At 49.6% G+C, this 18,020-nt stretch overlaps 6 protein-coding genes across 6 annotated transcripts; 2 read left to right on the top strand and 4 right to left on the bottom strand.

Annotated features, from left to right (window-relative positions):
* Positions 1–3,421: 3,421 nt before the first annotated feature.
* On the bottom strand, positions 3,422–5,145 carry N7446_013663 (uncharacterized protein; the record flags this gene model as incomplete). The annotated part of the gene is made up of 5 exons (XM_058522403.1): positions 3,422–3,555; positions 3,610–3,816; positions 3,872–4,288; positions 4,363–4,860; positions 5,121–5,145. 5 exons carry the CDS (start codon positions 5,143–5,145, stop codon positions 3,422–3,424), a joined length of 1,281 nt encoding a protein of 426 aa, XP_058365880.1.
* An 855-nt stretch (positions 5,146–6,000) lies between these two features.
* On the top strand, positions 6,001–6,939 carry N7446_013662 (uncharacterized protein; the record flags this gene model as incomplete). The annotated part of the gene is made up of 3 exons (XM_058522402.1): positions 6,001–6,205; positions 6,266–6,706; positions 6,758–6,939. The coding sequence occupies 3 exons, from the start codon at positions 6,001–6,003 to the stop codon at positions 6,937–6,939; spliced, it is 828 nt and encodes a 275-aa protein (XP_058365879.1).
* Positions 6,940–7,406: 467 nt separating this feature from the next.
* Positions 7,407–8,743, bottom strand: N7446_013661 (uncharacterized protein; the record flags this gene model as incomplete). Its single annotated transcript, XM_058522401.1, has 5 exons — positions 7,407–7,800; positions 7,877–8,019; positions 8,110–8,334; positions 8,392–8,496; positions 8,549–8,743. The coding sequence occupies 5 exons, from the start codon at positions 8,741–8,743 to the stop codon at positions 7,407–7,409; spliced, it is 1,062 nt and encodes a 353-aa protein (XP_058365878.1).
* Positions 8,744–10,041: 1,298 nt separating this feature from the next.
* Positions 10,042–11,894, bottom strand: N7446_013660 (Amino acid/polyamine transporter I; the record flags this gene model as incomplete). Its single annotated transcript, XM_058522400.1, has 6 exons — positions 10,042–10,476; positions 10,525–10,850; positions 10,896–11,425; positions 11,470–11,583; positions 11,630–11,700; positions 11,751–11,894. 6 exons carry the CDS (start codon positions 11,892–11,894, stop codon positions 10,042–10,044), a joined length of 1,620 nt encoding a protein of 539 aa, XP_058365877.1.
* A 582-nt stretch (positions 11,895–12,476) lies between these two features.
* On the top strand, positions 12,477–14,203 carry N7446_013659 (cytochrome P450; the record flags this gene model as incomplete). The annotated part of the gene is made up of 3 exons (XM_058522399.1): positions 12,477–12,502; positions 12,726–14,014; positions 14,061–14,203. 3 exons carry the CDS (start codon positions 12,477–12,479, stop codon positions 14,201–14,203), a joined length of 1,458 nt encoding a protein of 485 aa, XP_058365876.1.
* Positions 14,204–14,901: 698 nt separating this feature from the next.
* On the bottom strand, positions 14,902–17,144 carry N7446_013658 (Zn(II)2Cys6 transcription factor; the record flags this gene model as incomplete). Its single annotated transcript, XM_058522398.1, has 2 exons — positions 14,902–16,834; positions 16,900–17,144. 2 exons carry the CDS (start codon positions 17,142–17,144, stop codon positions 14,902–14,904), a joined length of 2,178 nt encoding a protein of 725 aa, XP_058365875.1.
* Between the last annotated feature and the right edge of the window lie 876 nt (positions 17,145–18,020).

Here is an 18,020-nt window from a genome sequence, read left to right as displayed (position 1 = left end):
TAGAAAAGTAGAAGAACTATCACAATGAATATAGGTGGAGATTTTCCAAGATGGCTGACGAGGCAAACATTTGATGCCTCGCGCCAGGATCTAACCCCTGTCACTAGCCTCACGTGCAACTACAGTGTCCGACCGACAGTGCGACTAACATTGAAAAAGCATCTTAGAACAGCATGGCCTTTTAGGTATGTCTCGGGGCCTTCGTTCACTCGGCTTATGATTCATTGATCCGCAGTGAAAGACGTATGTCTTGGGTGTCAAGTCTTGGTCTTTCAACAACAGGTTCAAGCAGTCTGCAGACGATTATTTTGATCTAAACTGCATGTCCCGTGTTTCTTTCCATAGCCTAATTATTTAGCAGCAGAAGTATGGCCGACCAGTTGGGAGCATTGAGTGTATGGAGAGCAGACATGACTTCTTTAGTATTAGCGGCGGCTCGATGGCACGATTGTCCTGGGCCAAGCCATGATTTACTCTCCCCAAATCACACGTTCTTCCTCTAGACAACGATAATTATCATATTCTTTCAAAGAAATTGAAATCGTTATCTAGAAATAGGATTTATGAACCCTGACTTATTGTTTTCCAGAATACAGCTGACTATTTCATGTACGGTGGTAAACTCAAACCCTTTTAACTACAACTACCAAGGCTGCGTAATTCCTTGCCTAAGAAAGGTGGTGTGTTGCACATGCCTTCTTGGACGTGCTAAGATTTCTCACGAGGCAGAAACAGCCTAGGTTCAAATTCTCGATGCAGACTTCGCCACTGATTAAGACATCTCTGCCAATGATACCAGGGCTAACCTGGACCGACTTGCCTGGAACGAGTGCATCGTCGGTCTCTGCATGTTCCAACCTGCTGCTTCCGACCATTCAGATAGCTGACTCCATCATGTTGCATATCAGTCTCCACCTGTTGAGTTCAACTATGCTGCTTTCGAATTGCTCAGCACCCCCAAAAGGTCAATGCGGAAACTTAGCCCCCCAATGAGATATCGAATGCTTTGACACGGCTCAATCGACCCATATTAGCCAATCGATCCTAGTAATGTAGCTCAGACCTAGTTATGATCGGACCTGCCGGGCTCTGGTTGCGAAAGCCTATCTCATCTTTTATGCCAATCGATCATGTAGCCAACGAGACTTCTGGTCATAGGCGCGTGAGAACGAGGGTCAGGACGGTGAAAGTTCCTCAAACCGAGTGCCCGATAGACTGTTGAGGAATCGAGGGAAAGAGATGGATACCCGTGTATCGACACCATCGCCTTGCGTATCGTAGGATCCGCAAGCCGAATCGAAATCTCAATTAGACATTCGAGAAGAATCGCGCTCGTTGCCGAAAGGAGTAGAAACGAGTGTTTCTAGGTCGGCTTCTGCGGTCGCCAGAGTGTGAGAAAAAAATTTAGTTGGACGACCCATGACCGAAACGTTCTGATCAGTCGAAGCAGGGCATACTGGGGCCAGAAATTCCCGCTTCTACAAGGCAGATTTGCAGCGAGCGGCGGTCTTCAAAGGACGTAGACCGAAGGCATTTGCACCTAGCGACGAAGAAGTCCCGGTCGGTCGAAACATCAGGCGGTGAGCTTGCGTGCCGCTGTCGGTGCATATGGAAAAAGTACAGGGAGAACGCGATGGATTAATATCACGGGGTGCGCCGAGAAGCCGACGAAGGTACAGGCTGAAAAACGGGGGTGGCGGAGCTCCGGGGCTCGGTGTTGCGGTTCAATGGCAAAAATGCTTCGCCTGCAACGACCAAGGTGGAGGGGCGAAAGGAAGAAACGGCAAGACGCTGGATGGCGAGAGGGGAACAGACTATATACAACCACGCATGGGCATGACGGCGATCGGCGGTAAACCTAAATGGTTCATTATGGCAAATTTTGGTTTAATTTTCATCCAACATCCGATATGGTGTAGTGGCTAACATCGTCGTCTCTCACACGACAGCCGGGGGTTCGATTCCCCCTATCGGAGTTTCTTTTTCTTCGCCCTCACCATATTACAGTATATCTAATTATCCCCCACCCATTTATCATAATTATCTGATTTGGGGGGGGGGGTTTGGTAGGGGAGGATTTTATGATAGATACTCAGAACCTTGCTACAAAGGAATGGTTGCGTACAATACAGCGATCCGAGTAAGATGCTCGTGAAGTGATCGCGCGACGTGGGTGATTCTCACTTTGTTCTCTCCTTGATTCTCGCTCCCTATATAGCGCACTCACCCTGCGGTCGTATGTTCTTATTCTAGCATGGAAGGGGACTATAACTTATAGCGCGAACAACGGGGGGTCCTTGGTAAGATTTGAGCGAGAACCGCTTTATCGTTGAGCAACCGGGGGAGAGAAGGATGTGCTATATATAGGGTGATTCTCACCCTAATTCTCACCTAGGTCGCGGAACTGGATGCCCTACTAATCCGATTCAAGAAGTTTATACGAGCAGAAGTTCGTCAACAGATCTTGGACAAGCTAAAAGTGCGAAATGACAGGAGCATTGATGTTTTGATTCGAATCCCCGCAGAATTGGACTGCGCTCGGTGGATAGACCCTTTCTATTTGTTTGCCCCTGAGATTAAGGAGTTGGGTTGTAACTTAAGTTATCTCAAATCAAGCTCATGACTCCCTATCTCTTGGGTAATGTGTCAATCTTTCCTCTCAAGACTCAGAAGAAGGCGCTTGAGGTCATTCTCCGATTGAAGCTGTAATAGCTCATCGATGTCCTCCGATTATCAGTTGTGAATTCGACCTTCTTGCCGTATCGGAGGAGCAATTCAACCAGTAAACGCACGTCGCTTGCTCACCGTAAGTCCGTAAAGTTCCAATTAATGTTGACGGGAAATCGGAAGGAATATAAATGTCTGGATCCTGCTCAAAAAGGGCCCCAGTGGAATTTTCGCTCCTTTAAACAGGCGCAAAATGTTTCGGGGCCAATTTTCAAAGTTGGATAGTGATTGAAAAACACCTTCAGGAGTTCAAGCCCATCTTTCCTATACCTATCTGAAAACACGCTCGCTAGCACATTGTCTTGAACAGGGAGATAGCGATATCGAGAAAGGAATAGCCGCAGTCGATCGGGATGTGCGACGGCCATGAGCATATTGTCTGTAATATCTATATCTGGAGCGCGATCAAGCATGGTTCGGAGCATGTCCACTGAGTCACTTTAATACAGTATAGGGCTCTCGCATTGCTCTAAGAACGAGACAACAGTGACTAAAGTGGGGATTGCCTGTGGCTCTTGATCAAATAGGAATTTGAGCAGGTAATGCCCAGCAGAGTCCGGTAGATAGCACCACACTGAACGGGATGAGCTCACTATCGACACGTGTGAATTGTCTCAGCTGCTCGCGCCATGTCTGCATGATGTCTCCCTGTTTCCTAATGTGATTCAGCATCTCTTGACAGGTCCATGCGCAACTATCGGCCAGTGGCTGAAGGCGGAGACAGTTCGGCTGCAATGAGTGCAACCGGCCACCCTGTAACTTTCCCCCATTTTTTTAACTCATCTGCTATTTCCATTTGCTTTCGGGTATCTCGGAGCCAGGGACCACCTGCAAAAGCAACATATCAGACCTGATACCAAACGAACACCCAATAATACTCACAAAATGCTATCGGACCGAAAGCATTGACCCACACAGGAGCAGACTCGCTTGAAAAGGCCAAAGCACAGATTTCAGTTGCATGATATTCCAGTTTTCCACGCAGGCTTTCGACATCGTCTATGCGTTGTAATGCATTTAAGGGTTGAGCTGCCGGCTTGGCTAGCCAAAGAATGCCCATGGCGGTGTGGTAGTAATGGAGGGTAGATACTTGTCATGTTACGTTAGAAGAAAAAGGCGAACGGTTCATATGAAGGATTATTACCATGCCAGCTTCGCAGTGTCCATATAGATGGGAAGCTACTCTGCATTCTTAGCCCCGAGGTTTCTATAACCTCGAACGATGGAGGAAGAGAGGATTTCCAGTTGTCGAGATCGGTCTTCATGGCTTCCCACTCCAGGAGGCCCAAGGCCGGAGAATCAATAGATAAACACCGGTTGATAATTTTTCCCAGAAGAAAAGTGATAGAGTTAGCAAAGTCCAGGTCGTCGGTTGGTTCTGGAGGAGCGTTTTGACCCGAAAGAGTGATCATGAGACTGCGCTGCTCGATGAGGGCTACGGTGATATCTTCGCGCAGATAGTTCCAGTAGCCAGCACTGAGTAGGTCTGCTGTGAGATAGATTTTCCGGCTGGCCAAAAGAGAATAGCATCCTTGCAGATGACTTTGAGAGCTGACATTTTCTAATGACATATCATAGCCATCCCCGGTTAGCTTCAGCTTCAGATGATGAAAGATCCATAATAAATGTACTAACGCGTTATGATTTCATAAGAACGGAGTAGACAAATAGCCGCCAGGGTCTCTCCAATGGGAAGCTGATCCAGGTTGTCAGTCAGAGATATCAGTCTTCGAACACTATCATAGTGATAAAACTCTGCGATGTCCAGATAGACGTGGTCTCCGAGAGTGCGGTGTTGATTAGCAGCAGCAAAAGCGAGGATAGCACTGAGTAATAGCGGATTATATCGCGCTCGAATCGGAACGACATCTTTGAAATGGCGCTTGCTGTCGTTCAGATCATACCACGCAGCTAGTTCTTCTATATAGTGGCGGAACAACCTCGCAACCTGTAGATCTTGCAGGGCATGTTCAGGATCTTGCGTCGAAGGATACTCGGTTTCATGGACAGTTGAGCTCAAAGGACCCACTTGATGCACAGGACTTGGTGAAGCAGCTGTGCCGGTTTCATGGATCCAGTGACAGTTGCGGGAACTTCGTTGGCAGGGGGAACATTTAGGTCGTTTCCCATCGCCTTTGAGTTCCGTCAGCCGTCTGCAATAAATGACATTGTTTAATGAAACATGCAATACTAACATCTAATTCTCCGTGATCTGCATATTTGGCTGAGAAAATCTTAGTTAGCAGTGGTTTCAGGCTTGGAATCGAGCTATCAACCGCCACGGGATAAACAAGGAGACACATATTCTGCGTAGTGCGGGGCCATTTACCAGCCTAGTGACACATTAATATCAAAACTACATGGTCCGGTCGAGATACCTGCAAAAGACTTACGATTCCGTTGAATTGGTCGCGGCATTTGCGTCTTTTGCAGCTGCGACGGCCTTACAGGCCCTTATTCGAATTGATGAAGATGCGAGAGAATGGCAACGTCCAGTCAGGTTCTCCAAAGGCGAGGATTCGCGAGCGTCTCTTTTCGTATTCGACTTTGCCTTCGCTAAACTGTTGCCAGCTCCTGTTAGCGTGCTAGAGTCAGCCGTCGCTATGACGCAGTGACTCTACCGCCTTTCACCAAGCTACCGATAGCGCGAACACTAAGAAACAAATGATCACTGGAGGATCCTAACGACCTATGCAATTGGGGATCTTTGCTGGTGGCGCACAACTAGTGGGAATTTGGAAGGCGAAAAGCGAAAAGGCGAAAAGCGAGAAACAGATGGGTTTTGCGAATCGCGAGATGGAGAGAGGAGGCCCCATCCCCAAATCCCCACTTTAACTGAAGTATCAGACAATGAAGCCTATTGGATCTATGTAAGTGCATGAAAGTCGAGGACAATGCGAGAAGTGAGTGCAAGTCATTTCAATATTCTTTTGTCATTGGAGCCAGCGAGAAGGTCAAAGGATTTCTCCTCGTTAAGAATATAAAACACTGCCTACTTCATCTCGATTTTACTCCAGAGCAAAAGATGACTTTGAGTTAATTACACCCACCACCACCAAACGGTCCTCTTTTCTATTGTGCGAAACGTTTGATTTTGTGAAGACTATAATGAGTCATATATTTTTCAAAGCCCCGGCAGCTTTAAGCCGTCACTGTCAAATACGATCATTGTCAACCCAGATAGGCAAACTCACAAGCCATCCGACCTCAATCTGCCCATCAAACACTGAGATTGAATATGCGCGACTTTCTCCCCAAAATTTAGAGATTGCGATGCGCAGCCTTCATCAGGATGGCCTCGTTGTCGTTGAGAATGTGATACCTCATGATAGCCTTGATCGGCTCAACAAAAAGATGATCGAGGATGCATACACTCTTCAGTCCAGAAAGGGGGATAGTCCATTCAACTACAACCCAGGGAATATCCAGCAAGATGCTCCGCCAGTGAGAGAACACTTTGATACCAGCATTTTCTTAAGTAAGTCTAACAGGAGACAAAAACACGGTCCTATATGCAACTTCTCTAACTTCCACAAAGACCCATTTGCAACCCAGATTACCTCGTCGGCATTGGGACCCCGTCCGAAATGGACATTCTGTTCCGGAAATACCGCTATGCCACCCACAGCAGAGCACCCTCCTATGTCCCAGCCTGTCCATTCAGACGCAGACTTTGCGCATCCGTCCCATCCATTTGCATACGTGATCAACGTGCCTCTTATCACAATGACCCCAGAAAACGGCTCCACTGAAGTGTGGCTGGGAACGCACACAGACACTGGACTACATGTTCAAGAGGGACTACACGGTGAGCGAGCAAGCGGTCGCGTCAAGCTAGACGAGCTTGAAAAACGTCGTGTGGACAGACCTCCCTGCCAACCTGTTGTGCCAAAAGGCTCTCTTATTATCAGGGACCTGCGGCTTTGGCATGCTGGAGTTGGTAACCAGACTGAAATCCCGCGAGTGATGCTGGCAATGAGTAAGTCATTTCTGTTGATTTCTTTTGAACAGCCAAACCTAACTTTGACAGTTCATTTCGCTTCTTGGTACCGGAACCCCATGAAACTCGAGTTGGCTGATGACTTGAGGCCTGTCATTGAAAGTCAGACTGATGTGGAAGTTCCGGTAGACTGGGTGACCAAGCCCGAGGCCATTTCACGTTATTTGAACCGCGGTTTTGGTAATGCGTACGATTTTAACCAGCAGCCCTGAAGTACGGACTGATTATGCACAATATTGCTGAGGATTTCAAGTGATTACTTTGTGTATACTATCTGCTTTCCGATTCTATTTGACTCAGATTATGTCCGTTAAAATCACCAGACGGCCATGTTGAGGATAACAGTCTGACACAATCCACTCCGAGACAAGACTATCTACGACACTTTACGTACCGTTCAGCGAACAGCACTCATCCGTGTCCTCTCGGCCTTTAACTTCTGTCACCCATACTGAAGCTCGGACATTAATTGTAGTGCTTATTACTATAGCGCAGACCGCGGGGTAGAAAGATGGTATATTTCATCCAAACAAAAGAAAAGATCTATGAATGTCCCACAGAAACAGAATACTCCACCTCCTTCCGAATAATCATCCTCGTACTTCTATCACTCCCACTGCGTATACTACCCCCATCACCTTCGGACCTCCCCTCCCCCGAATGCGCCGGCCCCACAGCCTCACAAACAACCGTCCCATTCTCCGTCCCATCGCCCACATCCGGCCTCAACCTGAGCAAGCCACTCGCCCGCCGTCCGGGCCGTCCCTTTACTCCCCATCTCGTAATCCCGCGACCGCCCTGACGCGTAGGGGTCTGTATTTCCCGGTCTTCCGGATCCATACCCGTACCCGTAGCCACCGCTGCTGCTGCCGAGGTTAGAGTCGCCGGCTGTGCCGTAGTATGTTGTGAGGGCGTTCATAAAGGGGCGCAGGCAGAATACCGTGCATGTTATAATGGCGTAGTTGAGGTGAAGCTGGGTGAAGACCGTGTGGCTGATTGCGGTGAGGGTGGGGTTTTTGGTGGTTGTGTATTCTTTAAGGGTGGAGAGGTGGAGGGCAGATAATATTATTAACCTATCCGTTAGATGTGTTAGTTTCATCAATGGTGTTTACGTGGTTTACGTTTGGGAAGTGGAAGTGGGACTCGTACGGTAGTCTCGCCGCGAAGGATACCATGATCACGATTTTATGTGACATGTGCATCTGCAGGCCCCAGACCAGTGCGACAGAGAAGGTGAAAAGCAAGATTTCGGTCGAGATGTCGAGCGCGGCGATTGCTTGCCAGCGGGGGAACTTGTCAGCATTAGTATATCCCACTCCATGTCCGTATAATTGGTGCGCGGTTTTAGAGGGCGGTTGGCTCTTTTGCATTTGTAGACATACCAGATTATGACACTGCTCGCCAGGTACAGCCCACGGCTTGTTCCCCTCGCAGTTCACTGCGATAACCAGCACCGACATGATGACGCCCACTGTGCTGAGCCCGAACGTCGCCCAGAGGATGCTCTTGTGGCGCTTGCGGGGCGTCAAGCGCAAGTAGATGGCGATGATGCAGCATTTCGAGAGGTACAGGGTTAAGAGGTAGAGGATGTCGGCGGCGAATAAGGACTATGTTTTCGGTTATTCTCTTATATCCAATTGGCTGCGGTGTTGGGTAATGCATACATTCTGTATGCGATCAACGGCCTTCTCGGTGAGTAGCGATATGTCCGTCCCAAAGCCGATGCTCGCGGCGTGAAAGATGATGATCGACTCGGCGATGGCGAAGATCTATCCCGTTAGCCTCAAGTAGAGAACAGGTCAATTCCTCTCAATTGCATACCGTCGCTCCCAGCAGGATGATATCGTCTGATCCCCATGGTGGATTGAGGAATACCCGCACGTACACCCGGATCAACAGACAGACCAGCGAGATCATCAGACAGATGGCGCCGGTGATAATGATAATACCGGCATGGTGCTTGTCGTCTATCGTCTCGAAAGGCGGCGACTGGCCGGGGGGCACTTTGATGGCCATTGCGGCATGGAGACCAAATCGTGGTCTGTGGGTTAGAAGTGTCAGGGAGGGATTGAGCTAAAAGGAAATGGAAATGGACGATAATCGGCGATCATGATGATGGGGATTCCACGGATGGTCAGCTCGGACAACTCAAGCGGAGGGACCTAGCAAGGATGGCATCCAACGCAACGTGATAGATTAAGTTTTAACGATTCTCTTGGTAGCCAGCCATGGGGCCGATCTCGGGATGTGCGTGGGCATATGGGCCCGTATGTGGGCCGAAACACTTCCGCTTAAAGCATCTCCACCGAGCTGCCCCTCCGCCTCCATAATATCTAATAAATTACATAATCCGTCAATAGAAAGCGATACAGCCCCGACCGGATTGCTACCTAATATGCAAACTTGAATCAGGGAGATGGTCAGACCAACCAAACGAACTACTTCTGTACCTATTTACTCGGCGGAATAGAGTTTCGCCATGTGGGGCCGCATGGGGGCCGAACCCTTCCGCTTAAAGTATGTCAATCGAGCTGCCCCACCTTAATCTCTAATAATTTAAATAATTTATCGAGCTTATGCCCACGACCTTGATCCCTGTTCTTATTATTTAATATATCCGGAGAATTCCTAAACCAGAGATGCCAAGTCGGAAAGACCCGGTGCACGAGGCCATAGGTAATGCATACTACCATGTTTCAGATCTATGAGGCACATACGCCACGGCCCGCCCATGGCGGCACCAATGGGCCCATCAAGTTATGTAAGCTTCTTAAATAGGAGGTTCAACCATTGGAATTCCAATCTCCTCCAATAACTACTGATAATGTAGGTAACCGATCAGAATAAAGGTGTATCCTATGACATATTGTATTAATATATAGTATTCATAGTAAGTATATTAATACGACATGTAGACAGTATATTGGGGGTAGATTTGTAGATTCAGGATGTTTTGTAGTCATTTATATTTACACTCAGTGTGGACGCATCACTACTTTTATGTCTTTTGGATTACAATTTTTGTTAAGTCTTATTTTAACTGAACCCATTCAACGTATATTTTCTACTCAATTAATATAGATACTAGTATTATAGGACATTTACGTAGCAAAAATATGGTGAAACTATGAAAATTTCATGAGAATGAAGTTCTTAGGCCAGGGCCTATGGATGGGCCTGGGCAAGGTCTAACTCTGCCAAGCCCTTCCTTCTCTTTAGCTTCGCTTGTTAATATCCAGTCTTTATTAACCCCTTGATTGATTCTCTAACTATTAGCATTCCCTCTAACGTAATATTATACAAGTGGGTAGAGATTACATCTCTCGCTTTACTAGCGCTACGGGCGGGATGTAATGGTGCCGTCCCCGCAACACATAGTACACCACCGCGATGATCAGAATCCCTCCGTACATCACTGCGCACCAGTTCATGGTGTCTGGTTCCACAGTCGAGGTGAGCGGGAAGAAAGCAAATACAAACACCGGGCACAGGAAGCACAGCGCCCCGATGTTGATTGCCATACCGAACCGGCCGAGCGTCCATCGGTGCGGTGGGAGAGGTTCCCCTCTGATACGCTTGAGGAGCAGGCAGGCAATCGTGATGATGTACGAGGACATCATTGCGCCAATAGTCAAGGTCACGATGGCGAGAAGCGCCGTTGTGGAGCCGATGTTGATGAGCGACAAGAGGACTGTCACTGCCAGCGAGACCATCACGGCGTTTAAGGGGATGTTCCAGCTAGGGTTTACCTGGTGCTGTTAGTGTTGCCAAACCCGGAGAAAGAGAGGAAGACGTACATATCCGAAGAAATCGGAGAAAGGAAGGCCGCGATCACGCGCGAAAGACCATAACTGGCGCGATGCCGTTGCTACTTCTGTGATCGTGCTCGCCGTCAGGGTCAGCACCAGAATGGCGGTCATGGTGTTCGTTCCCGGCAGACTCTCCGTCGCGTTGTAGAACACCTGCATGAACGGGTACCCTGTTGGTGTGGAAAGGATGTCATCAATGTCGCCTAGCGTGAAGCAGACGGTCACCAGCATCAGGAAACCGGAGGCGGCGTTGACGCAGACAGAGGTGATCATCGCCTTTGGCAGGGTATCGGATGCATCTTTGATCTCCTCCGCTGCTCACTATTAGCAAAGTTCATATATTTTAGAGAGGGACGTACACATGTGCACCGCGCAATCATATCCAATCAGCGCCGTGATGGTGGTCGAGAATCCAACGAGCGTGGCAGTCCCGGCGCTGTCCCAGGCCCCGCCGTTGTTGAATTCGGTAAACACCTGCTTCGCGCTGCGGCGAGGGCCCAGCACCCACAGCGGAATTATGATGGCGAACAGGCCGCACACATGCAGGATTAGAATCAACACCTCTACGAAGGGCAGCCGCTTGGCCAAAAAGGTGTTGAATATGATCGAAAACATGGTGATGGCGATCACCAACAGGGTGCCGTGCCACCGCTGGAAGTCATAGTTCGGGTTGTTCAGCACGACCAGGCCTTGGATGATAGTTCCAGCCAAATAGGCGATGGACACGATGGCGCATTGCCAGCCCATAGCGCATAGCCAGCCTACATAATTAGCTTGGTTGAGGAGGTGGGGCGGGAAGAACTTGCCGGTGATGTAGCTGAGGAATTTCTGGCAGCTAGGAGGGGCAAATTCCGATACCCAATGGTACTGTCCGCCGGAGGTGGGAGCCCTAGGAAGTCAGAATGAATGGAAATTCTCAATGGGTAGACTCACATGGATGCCATCTCGGCCAGACTCAGGAACACCAGAAGAAACCCAGCAGCGACGATGAGGAACCCCCAGATCAAACCGGCAGTTCCTCCATCGGTCAGGCCTTGGGCCAGCAGACTGGACAGTTAGTCATTGAACCAAAGAGTAAGTATTGATGGCATACGTCAAAACAACCTCCCACGTGGCGATCAGCGTGCAGCCAAATCCTACGATGGAGATGTATCGGAAGTTACGCTGCAGGGTCAGCTCAGATGCATAAGCCACCATAGTCCTAGGGGACATACCCGCAAGACCTGATCTCTCCCCAGAGCGCTCATATCGGCCTGGTCGGCCTGGGTGCCGCGCCATTTGGGGGCGACCTGGCCTCTAGACTGGGCTTCGTCGGTCTGAGTCATGGTAACTGTTGAAGGGTCTTTGTTCCAGGGCATATTGACATGTAGACAACAAAGACAACGAAGGCTTAGTACGAAAAGACAGGGGTAACGGTAGGTCGCATCGGTATAAAAGCAGAGTATTAAGCGTTGGAATATTCTCCGCCTCGTGGAATCCACCCGGCGCCTCTGGCCGACAGTGGAGCAGCTCTCCAACAGAATCTTCGTTCTTGGCAGCTGAGATAGTGAAACTCTGTAGCAGGACGGCAGAGCATGGTTGCAGCATCCTGCAAGTTAGTGTGAACTAGGGCTCCGTGTTGATTGTGGCTCCACTATGGTTGTTATTGCCACGCCAGGAGTGTTTGGACCTGTAAGGGCGCCAAGCCCTTACTTATATTATATAAGATAATTGATTCTGGCCAACAAAATCCTCCAAACTAATTGCTTTCCAATATTAAGGGGTTTTTGACACCCCCCCCCGGGTCCCTCTGGCTGTACAGACACCCGTTCCGCCCGGTAAATCGGGGCCAATGTACTCGGAATACCGGTTTAATCAACATGTCAAGACTCGAGTCTCTCTTTCAACATATTCCTCCGTAGATAGCTTTTCGTCGGATCAATCAATCAACCCAGAAGTCAATGATTGGCCCCCTCGATACTAGTCTGTACGGACATCTTGCTATCCACCCCCATTGCTTTGGCGGGGACAAGATTCCTTGCATGAGAACAGAGCATGCGTGGGACTGACTATCAATTGAAATAACCGCCATCTGATTGGCATTTTATCTTCTTCCTTTCTACCCTCCCTCACCCATCACTATGACCCCCCCTCATTCCGCTCGCCCTCCTCATCCTCACCTCCTACCTCATATACTACCATGTTATAAGCCCCTACTTCCTCTCTCCGCTATCTTCCATCCCCAATGCCCACTTCACATCCCCCCTCTCTAGCTACTGGATCGACCGCAAGCGCAGCACAGCCACGGAGGTCCTCACCATCTACGCCCTGCACCAAAAGCATGGCCCCATCGTCCGTCTCGGCCCCAAGGAGCTGAGCGTCAATTCTCTCCATGGTCTGAGAATAATATATACGGGCGCTTTCGAGAAACACGCCTTCTACAACGATGTCTTCGTCAACTTCAACACCGAAAACTTGGTCGGCATGGTACACAATGCGCCGCACGCGCACCAGAAGCGCATGTTGAGCAAGATCTACTCCAAGTCGTTTCTCCAGGAATCCAGTGATCTGCACACGATCTCGAAGGTTGTGCTGTGGGAGCGGTTAATGCCTATTCTCAAGAAGGCGGGGGAGGGTGGAGAGGTTTTGAATGTGCTGCCACTATTTCAGGCGGTTGGGATGGACTTTACCTCCTCTTTCTTGTTTGGGTTGAGACAAGGAACGAGGTATTTGTTTAATATTTCCGACTGGAAGATATGGTTAGAGGAGTATGAGCGATTCAAGTATTTGAGTCGGGACGACCGGTATATGGGGTTTATTGAGAGGTGGTGCTTGGAGCTATGCGAGCGGATAGAGGCGTCTAAGAAACAGGACATCTTCAGAGATGAGAAGAAGCTGCCAGCCACGAACCCAGTCGTCTACGACCAGCTGCACCAGAGCCTCCTCTCCCAGAAAGAATACGATCCGCGTCCGCTGAACCTAGCAATTGCGTCCGAACTGCTGGACCACCTGGTTGCAGGCCACGAAACGTCAGGCATCACCTCCACATACATGATGTGGGAGCTGTCGCAACGTCCGGAGCTTCAGGCCGAGCTCCGAAAGGAACTACGCACCTTATCTCCGTCCCTCAGATACCCAGATACAGACGGAGAGAAGCCCCTTCCCCCTGCTTCCGCGGTCGACGCCCTGCCCCTGCTGGATGCTATAATCCGCGAGACACTCCGTCTTCACTCCCCAGCCCCAGCCCAGCTCCCCCGCGTCACCCCCACCACAGAAAAAGGAACTTCCTTGCACGGGTACGACAACATCCCGGGCGGCGTGAGGGTCAGTTCAACCGCCTACTCCCTCCACCGCATCAGTGAGGTCTACCCGCGCCCGCTGGAATGGCTGCCACGACGATGGCTCGAGCCAGGCGACAAGATCCACGACATGAGGCGGCTGTTCTGGCCGTTCGGGAGCGGTGGACGCATGTGCCTGGGGAGTAATTTTGCATTGCAAGGTATGTCTCCCAGTTATGGGCCTTGGAAAAGATACTGATAAAGCAGAAATCAAATTGGTCATGGCGGCTGTGTATTCAAATTACACGACATCTATTGTAGACGATGAAGGTATTGAGCAGGACTACGCGTTTATTTCGCTGCCGCGCGGGCGGAAGCTGATGTTGAGGTTTATCCCGGTCGATGAATGATACGATGCGGTTATGATAATATCGAAAGTAATGAAAAGCATTCTTTGATCCTTCTCAAACCTTGCCTGGAGCTGTTGTATAAGCTCCTCCGTGAGATCCTTCAGGATACGGCGGACGTTGATACCTTGGTATCCATCATATAATGCTGAACTTTGGATATAACACCGCAGAACACAGAGACCGTGATCTCCTACGCTCTGACTTTCTCCCCTCTCATTCGAAGATTTGACTTGATACTACTGTGGTCTACATGGCACACAGTAGCCTCTTCATCTAAGTTTAACTGCTGCAGTACGATACATAGGCGTGTCAGTATGCTAGATCGATATCCATAAGAAAGGGCAATGTAAAGTCCAAGGGAGTCGGACTCCGTGGCATTCTACTTAGATTGTTCCACGCTCTTTTATCTCCCACTGAAGCTAATAGTGATAGGTATTTACATAGTATGCATGGATACACCAGTGTGGCATGAAATGAGGTATCATGAGCGTTAATAACTATATAAGTCACTCTCTCCCTATTAGCTCTAATATTTCCTCTGGATCGTTATCATCGTTGTCATAACAAAGAAACAAAAGAGTCAACTCCTCCTTCTCCATAATCTATTTCCTCTCCACAAATGCCATCTATAAAACTCACAATTTCCGTGAGTTCTAGTTCTAGGTTTTCTCTCATGAAACGAACCCTTATTGGCCAAATCACGGGTTGGTAGTCCAAGAGTCTAGCATCATCGCACTCGCATGCATCCATTGGGCTTCAGTACTGGCGACTATGTCGGCTGACGTAGCCGAGGGCATAGTAGTTAAGGATTGGCTGCCACGTGGCTCTTGTCGCCGTGATAGACCTTGTTGGTGGTCAATGAGCCGATCCGCCTGGCAACTGACTTCGCGGACGACCTGAGCCGCGTTTTTGGCTGCCAAGAAGTGATCACTCACGAGTTCTAGCGTGCTAATCGCTGTCTGCAGCGACTTGTGGGCGGAAGAGGTTGGGGGACAGAGGGCATTTGCGAGCACAAATCCCAGGGTGCACAGAATGGAATCCCACTGGTACTGGAAGATGGGCGACCAGCCGCGCAAGAGATCCGTCTCGGACAGCACTTGGTTTAGGATACTGGTGATCGCCATGGCGTGGTTCAGGCAGGAGATATTGTAACCGTCAGTGAGCGGGGTCATGGAGGAGCTCACGGGAGGGAATCGCATGAAGGGACGCAGCGTCGAGATCAGAAGGTGGTGATAGTGGAGCTCCAGCAGGAGGCGTTGGCGCTGAAGCCAGAGCGGGCTATACAGGGACAGGTTGAGCGCGGCGCGATTGGTGGAGAAAGGCTCCCCCACGCCCTTTCGAGCATTACATAGGGACTGCGGCACATTTTGAACCCAGTCATGAATGACCGTCATCTCCCTTCCGAGAAACTCGGCCAAGGTCTCGAGGAGGCGTGGGTCATCATAAATATCCTTGGCCTTATCCCCATTCAGCGACTGGGAACATTTTCGCTGAAATGCCGCCTGCACGCCCTGCACAAGAAATGTGAGCTTTGTGCATTGGACATGGAAGCTGAGCCAACTGATATCCTCATCGTTTGAGAGGAGGACTGTGCCAGATAATTTTGCGTGCTCGCCAGTATCTCCAGGAAGCCCGCAGCTGACATGGGGCAGCTGAATAAGTGGCGGCCTGCCCAAGGTCATCGAGAGTTGGCTATCGATTCGATAGAGTGTCCACCAAATTCGGCGGTGTAGCTCCTGCTGCGCGGAGGAGATGTTGTCTGGCGGGCGGACGTGCAGTCGCAGCGCGTGGGCGATTCGCAGCGTGGCACCCAAGTTAATATGCGCCATGTTCAGTAGGGAGGTGTTGTACAGATAGATAATCGAATAGATGTGACTCTGCACCACCACGATGCCTGGATTTTCGAGCTCACTCTGCAGGAGCCTTTGGGCCCTCTGATAGTAAGCTCGACTAGCGAGATTCGCGTTTTTGGCCCGCCATCCAGCCTCCGAATCCTCCTGCTGATTGTCTTCACCGGCGAAGAAGGTGCTGCTGTAGTGCATACACACTGCCAACAATACATCGACCAAGGCGGATTGCTTCCGGGTAGAAATACCATCCGGCGTTAGATTGGACCACAATGAGTCGTAATATTGCTGGAATTTAACTTCGGAAAGGACAGGATAGACACAATGAAAGGACTGCCAGAGCAGATTGAGAAAGTGTTCCTCTTGTGACCGGGTCAAGTCCTCGGCCTCCTCGTTTCCGTCCGGATGCTGATCCGTCTGGCTGGCGGGGCTTGTATCCCATCGAGACGGTTGATGGCTCGGGGGATTATAATGAAAGCGTGCCATGCATGCCTCCAGCTTCGCATTGTCAATTGGCTGATTGAGCGCTTGAGAGAGATAGCGAGTGAGTCGGGTGACAAAATATGAGGACGACAAGGGTCCGTAGTAAATCTGCCCTGTCTCTTGGAGGCCTTGCCATCCTTCCGTGGTATTGACAAGCTCCCCAAAGTCGACCGAGCTGTGGGCGGCATCTGATGACGGCGGTGTCACGCAACCGGCCTGTGCTTGAATTTCTGCTTCATCTTTAAGTTTTGCGATCTGCTCCTGAAGGTCCTTGACTTTATTTCGTAACCGCTGTATCTCCCTATTTCTCGGTATGGATCAGCAGGCCACTGCACTCGAGAGATGAGAGTGAAGAGAGATTCATACCGGTTCGCAGCCGGGAGCGAGGTAGCCTCCTGTGGTTTTGTGTTACTGCAATGACCACCTCGATTCAAGCAGTTCTGACAGGGTTGCTTGTCATCGCATCTCACGCGATTGAGCCGACACCAGTCACATGCCCGAGCGACCTGGTTACGCTTAGGACGTGGAGCTTTGACAGGCGTGGCTGACGCTGACCTCTCACGGGAGATGTCAATCGTGGTGTCGAAGTTGGCGGAGAAAGTGGAGTACATGACGGAGCCACGGGAGGACAAGACAAGACGATGGAGATCTGATTCAGACCAGTCAACTCCAAACTGCAGCCGCAATCTTAAAGTAATTTCCTGAATGTTAAAGATGAGATGGAGAGGGGTAGGAGGGACAGGGGGTCGAGGCTGCGCAACAAAGAGAAAAATAAGAGCATATCTAACGTGACAAAGGTACCAATAACATTCAAGGGCAAAGTGAGCCGTGGAGAACATGGCTTTAATCCCACTAGTGAGTCACCTCATTACTGAAGGTATAGTAAAACTCGCCGCTACGATTACAACGAAGCATATTCCTCTTGTGGCGATAGGATTTGTCGTATATGATTCTACCATGCGATAGAACGAATTTCTAATTATCACAACATAGCGAATTTTCCTAGCCATCCCTCCATACAAAATTCGTAATAAATAGATCAATGGACTATAGAAGCTTTGATATCACCAACTGACTCCTATAGTCAGTTATGTAGGCATTTGCATACAGCGATCCCTGGTTATAGCGAAATGATACCTGTCTAGGAATTAGATCGTCATAGCAAGCGTTTAGTGTATAGGCTGCAGAATTCTATCTGAGTGGGATTTCCGGCCCGACGCCGAAATATACCATTGGGAGTGACTCCCTGCCGCCATAGCTCTATAAGAAAGCAGTCCAGACTCTATCAGCAACGGGCCGATGGTTGACCGAGGTTCAATGGACAAGGATTAAGACAAAATATTATCCGTGAGAACGTGTCAATTCTATATATATCGTAAAGAGATGTGATTGACGTTTTTAGTGTCAAGAACGGAGAAGGCGTGGACCTCGGAAGATAGGAAGATATATAAACTCAGTCAGCCACTGGCATGAAGGGCAGACCTTGG

Source organism: Penicillium canescens (genome assembly GCF_028828765.1).
Source record: "Penicillium canescens strain IBT 15451 chromosome Unknown utg000011l_segment0_segment0, whole genome shotgun sequence".
In the NCBI taxonomy this organism is placed as follows: Eukaryota; Fungi; Ascomycota; class Eurotiomycetes; order Eurotiales; family Aspergillaceae; genus Penicillium; species Penicillium canescens.
The sequence above is the reverse complement of the archived record's forward strand: the minus strand, read 5'-3'. Positions and strand labels throughout refer to the sequence as shown.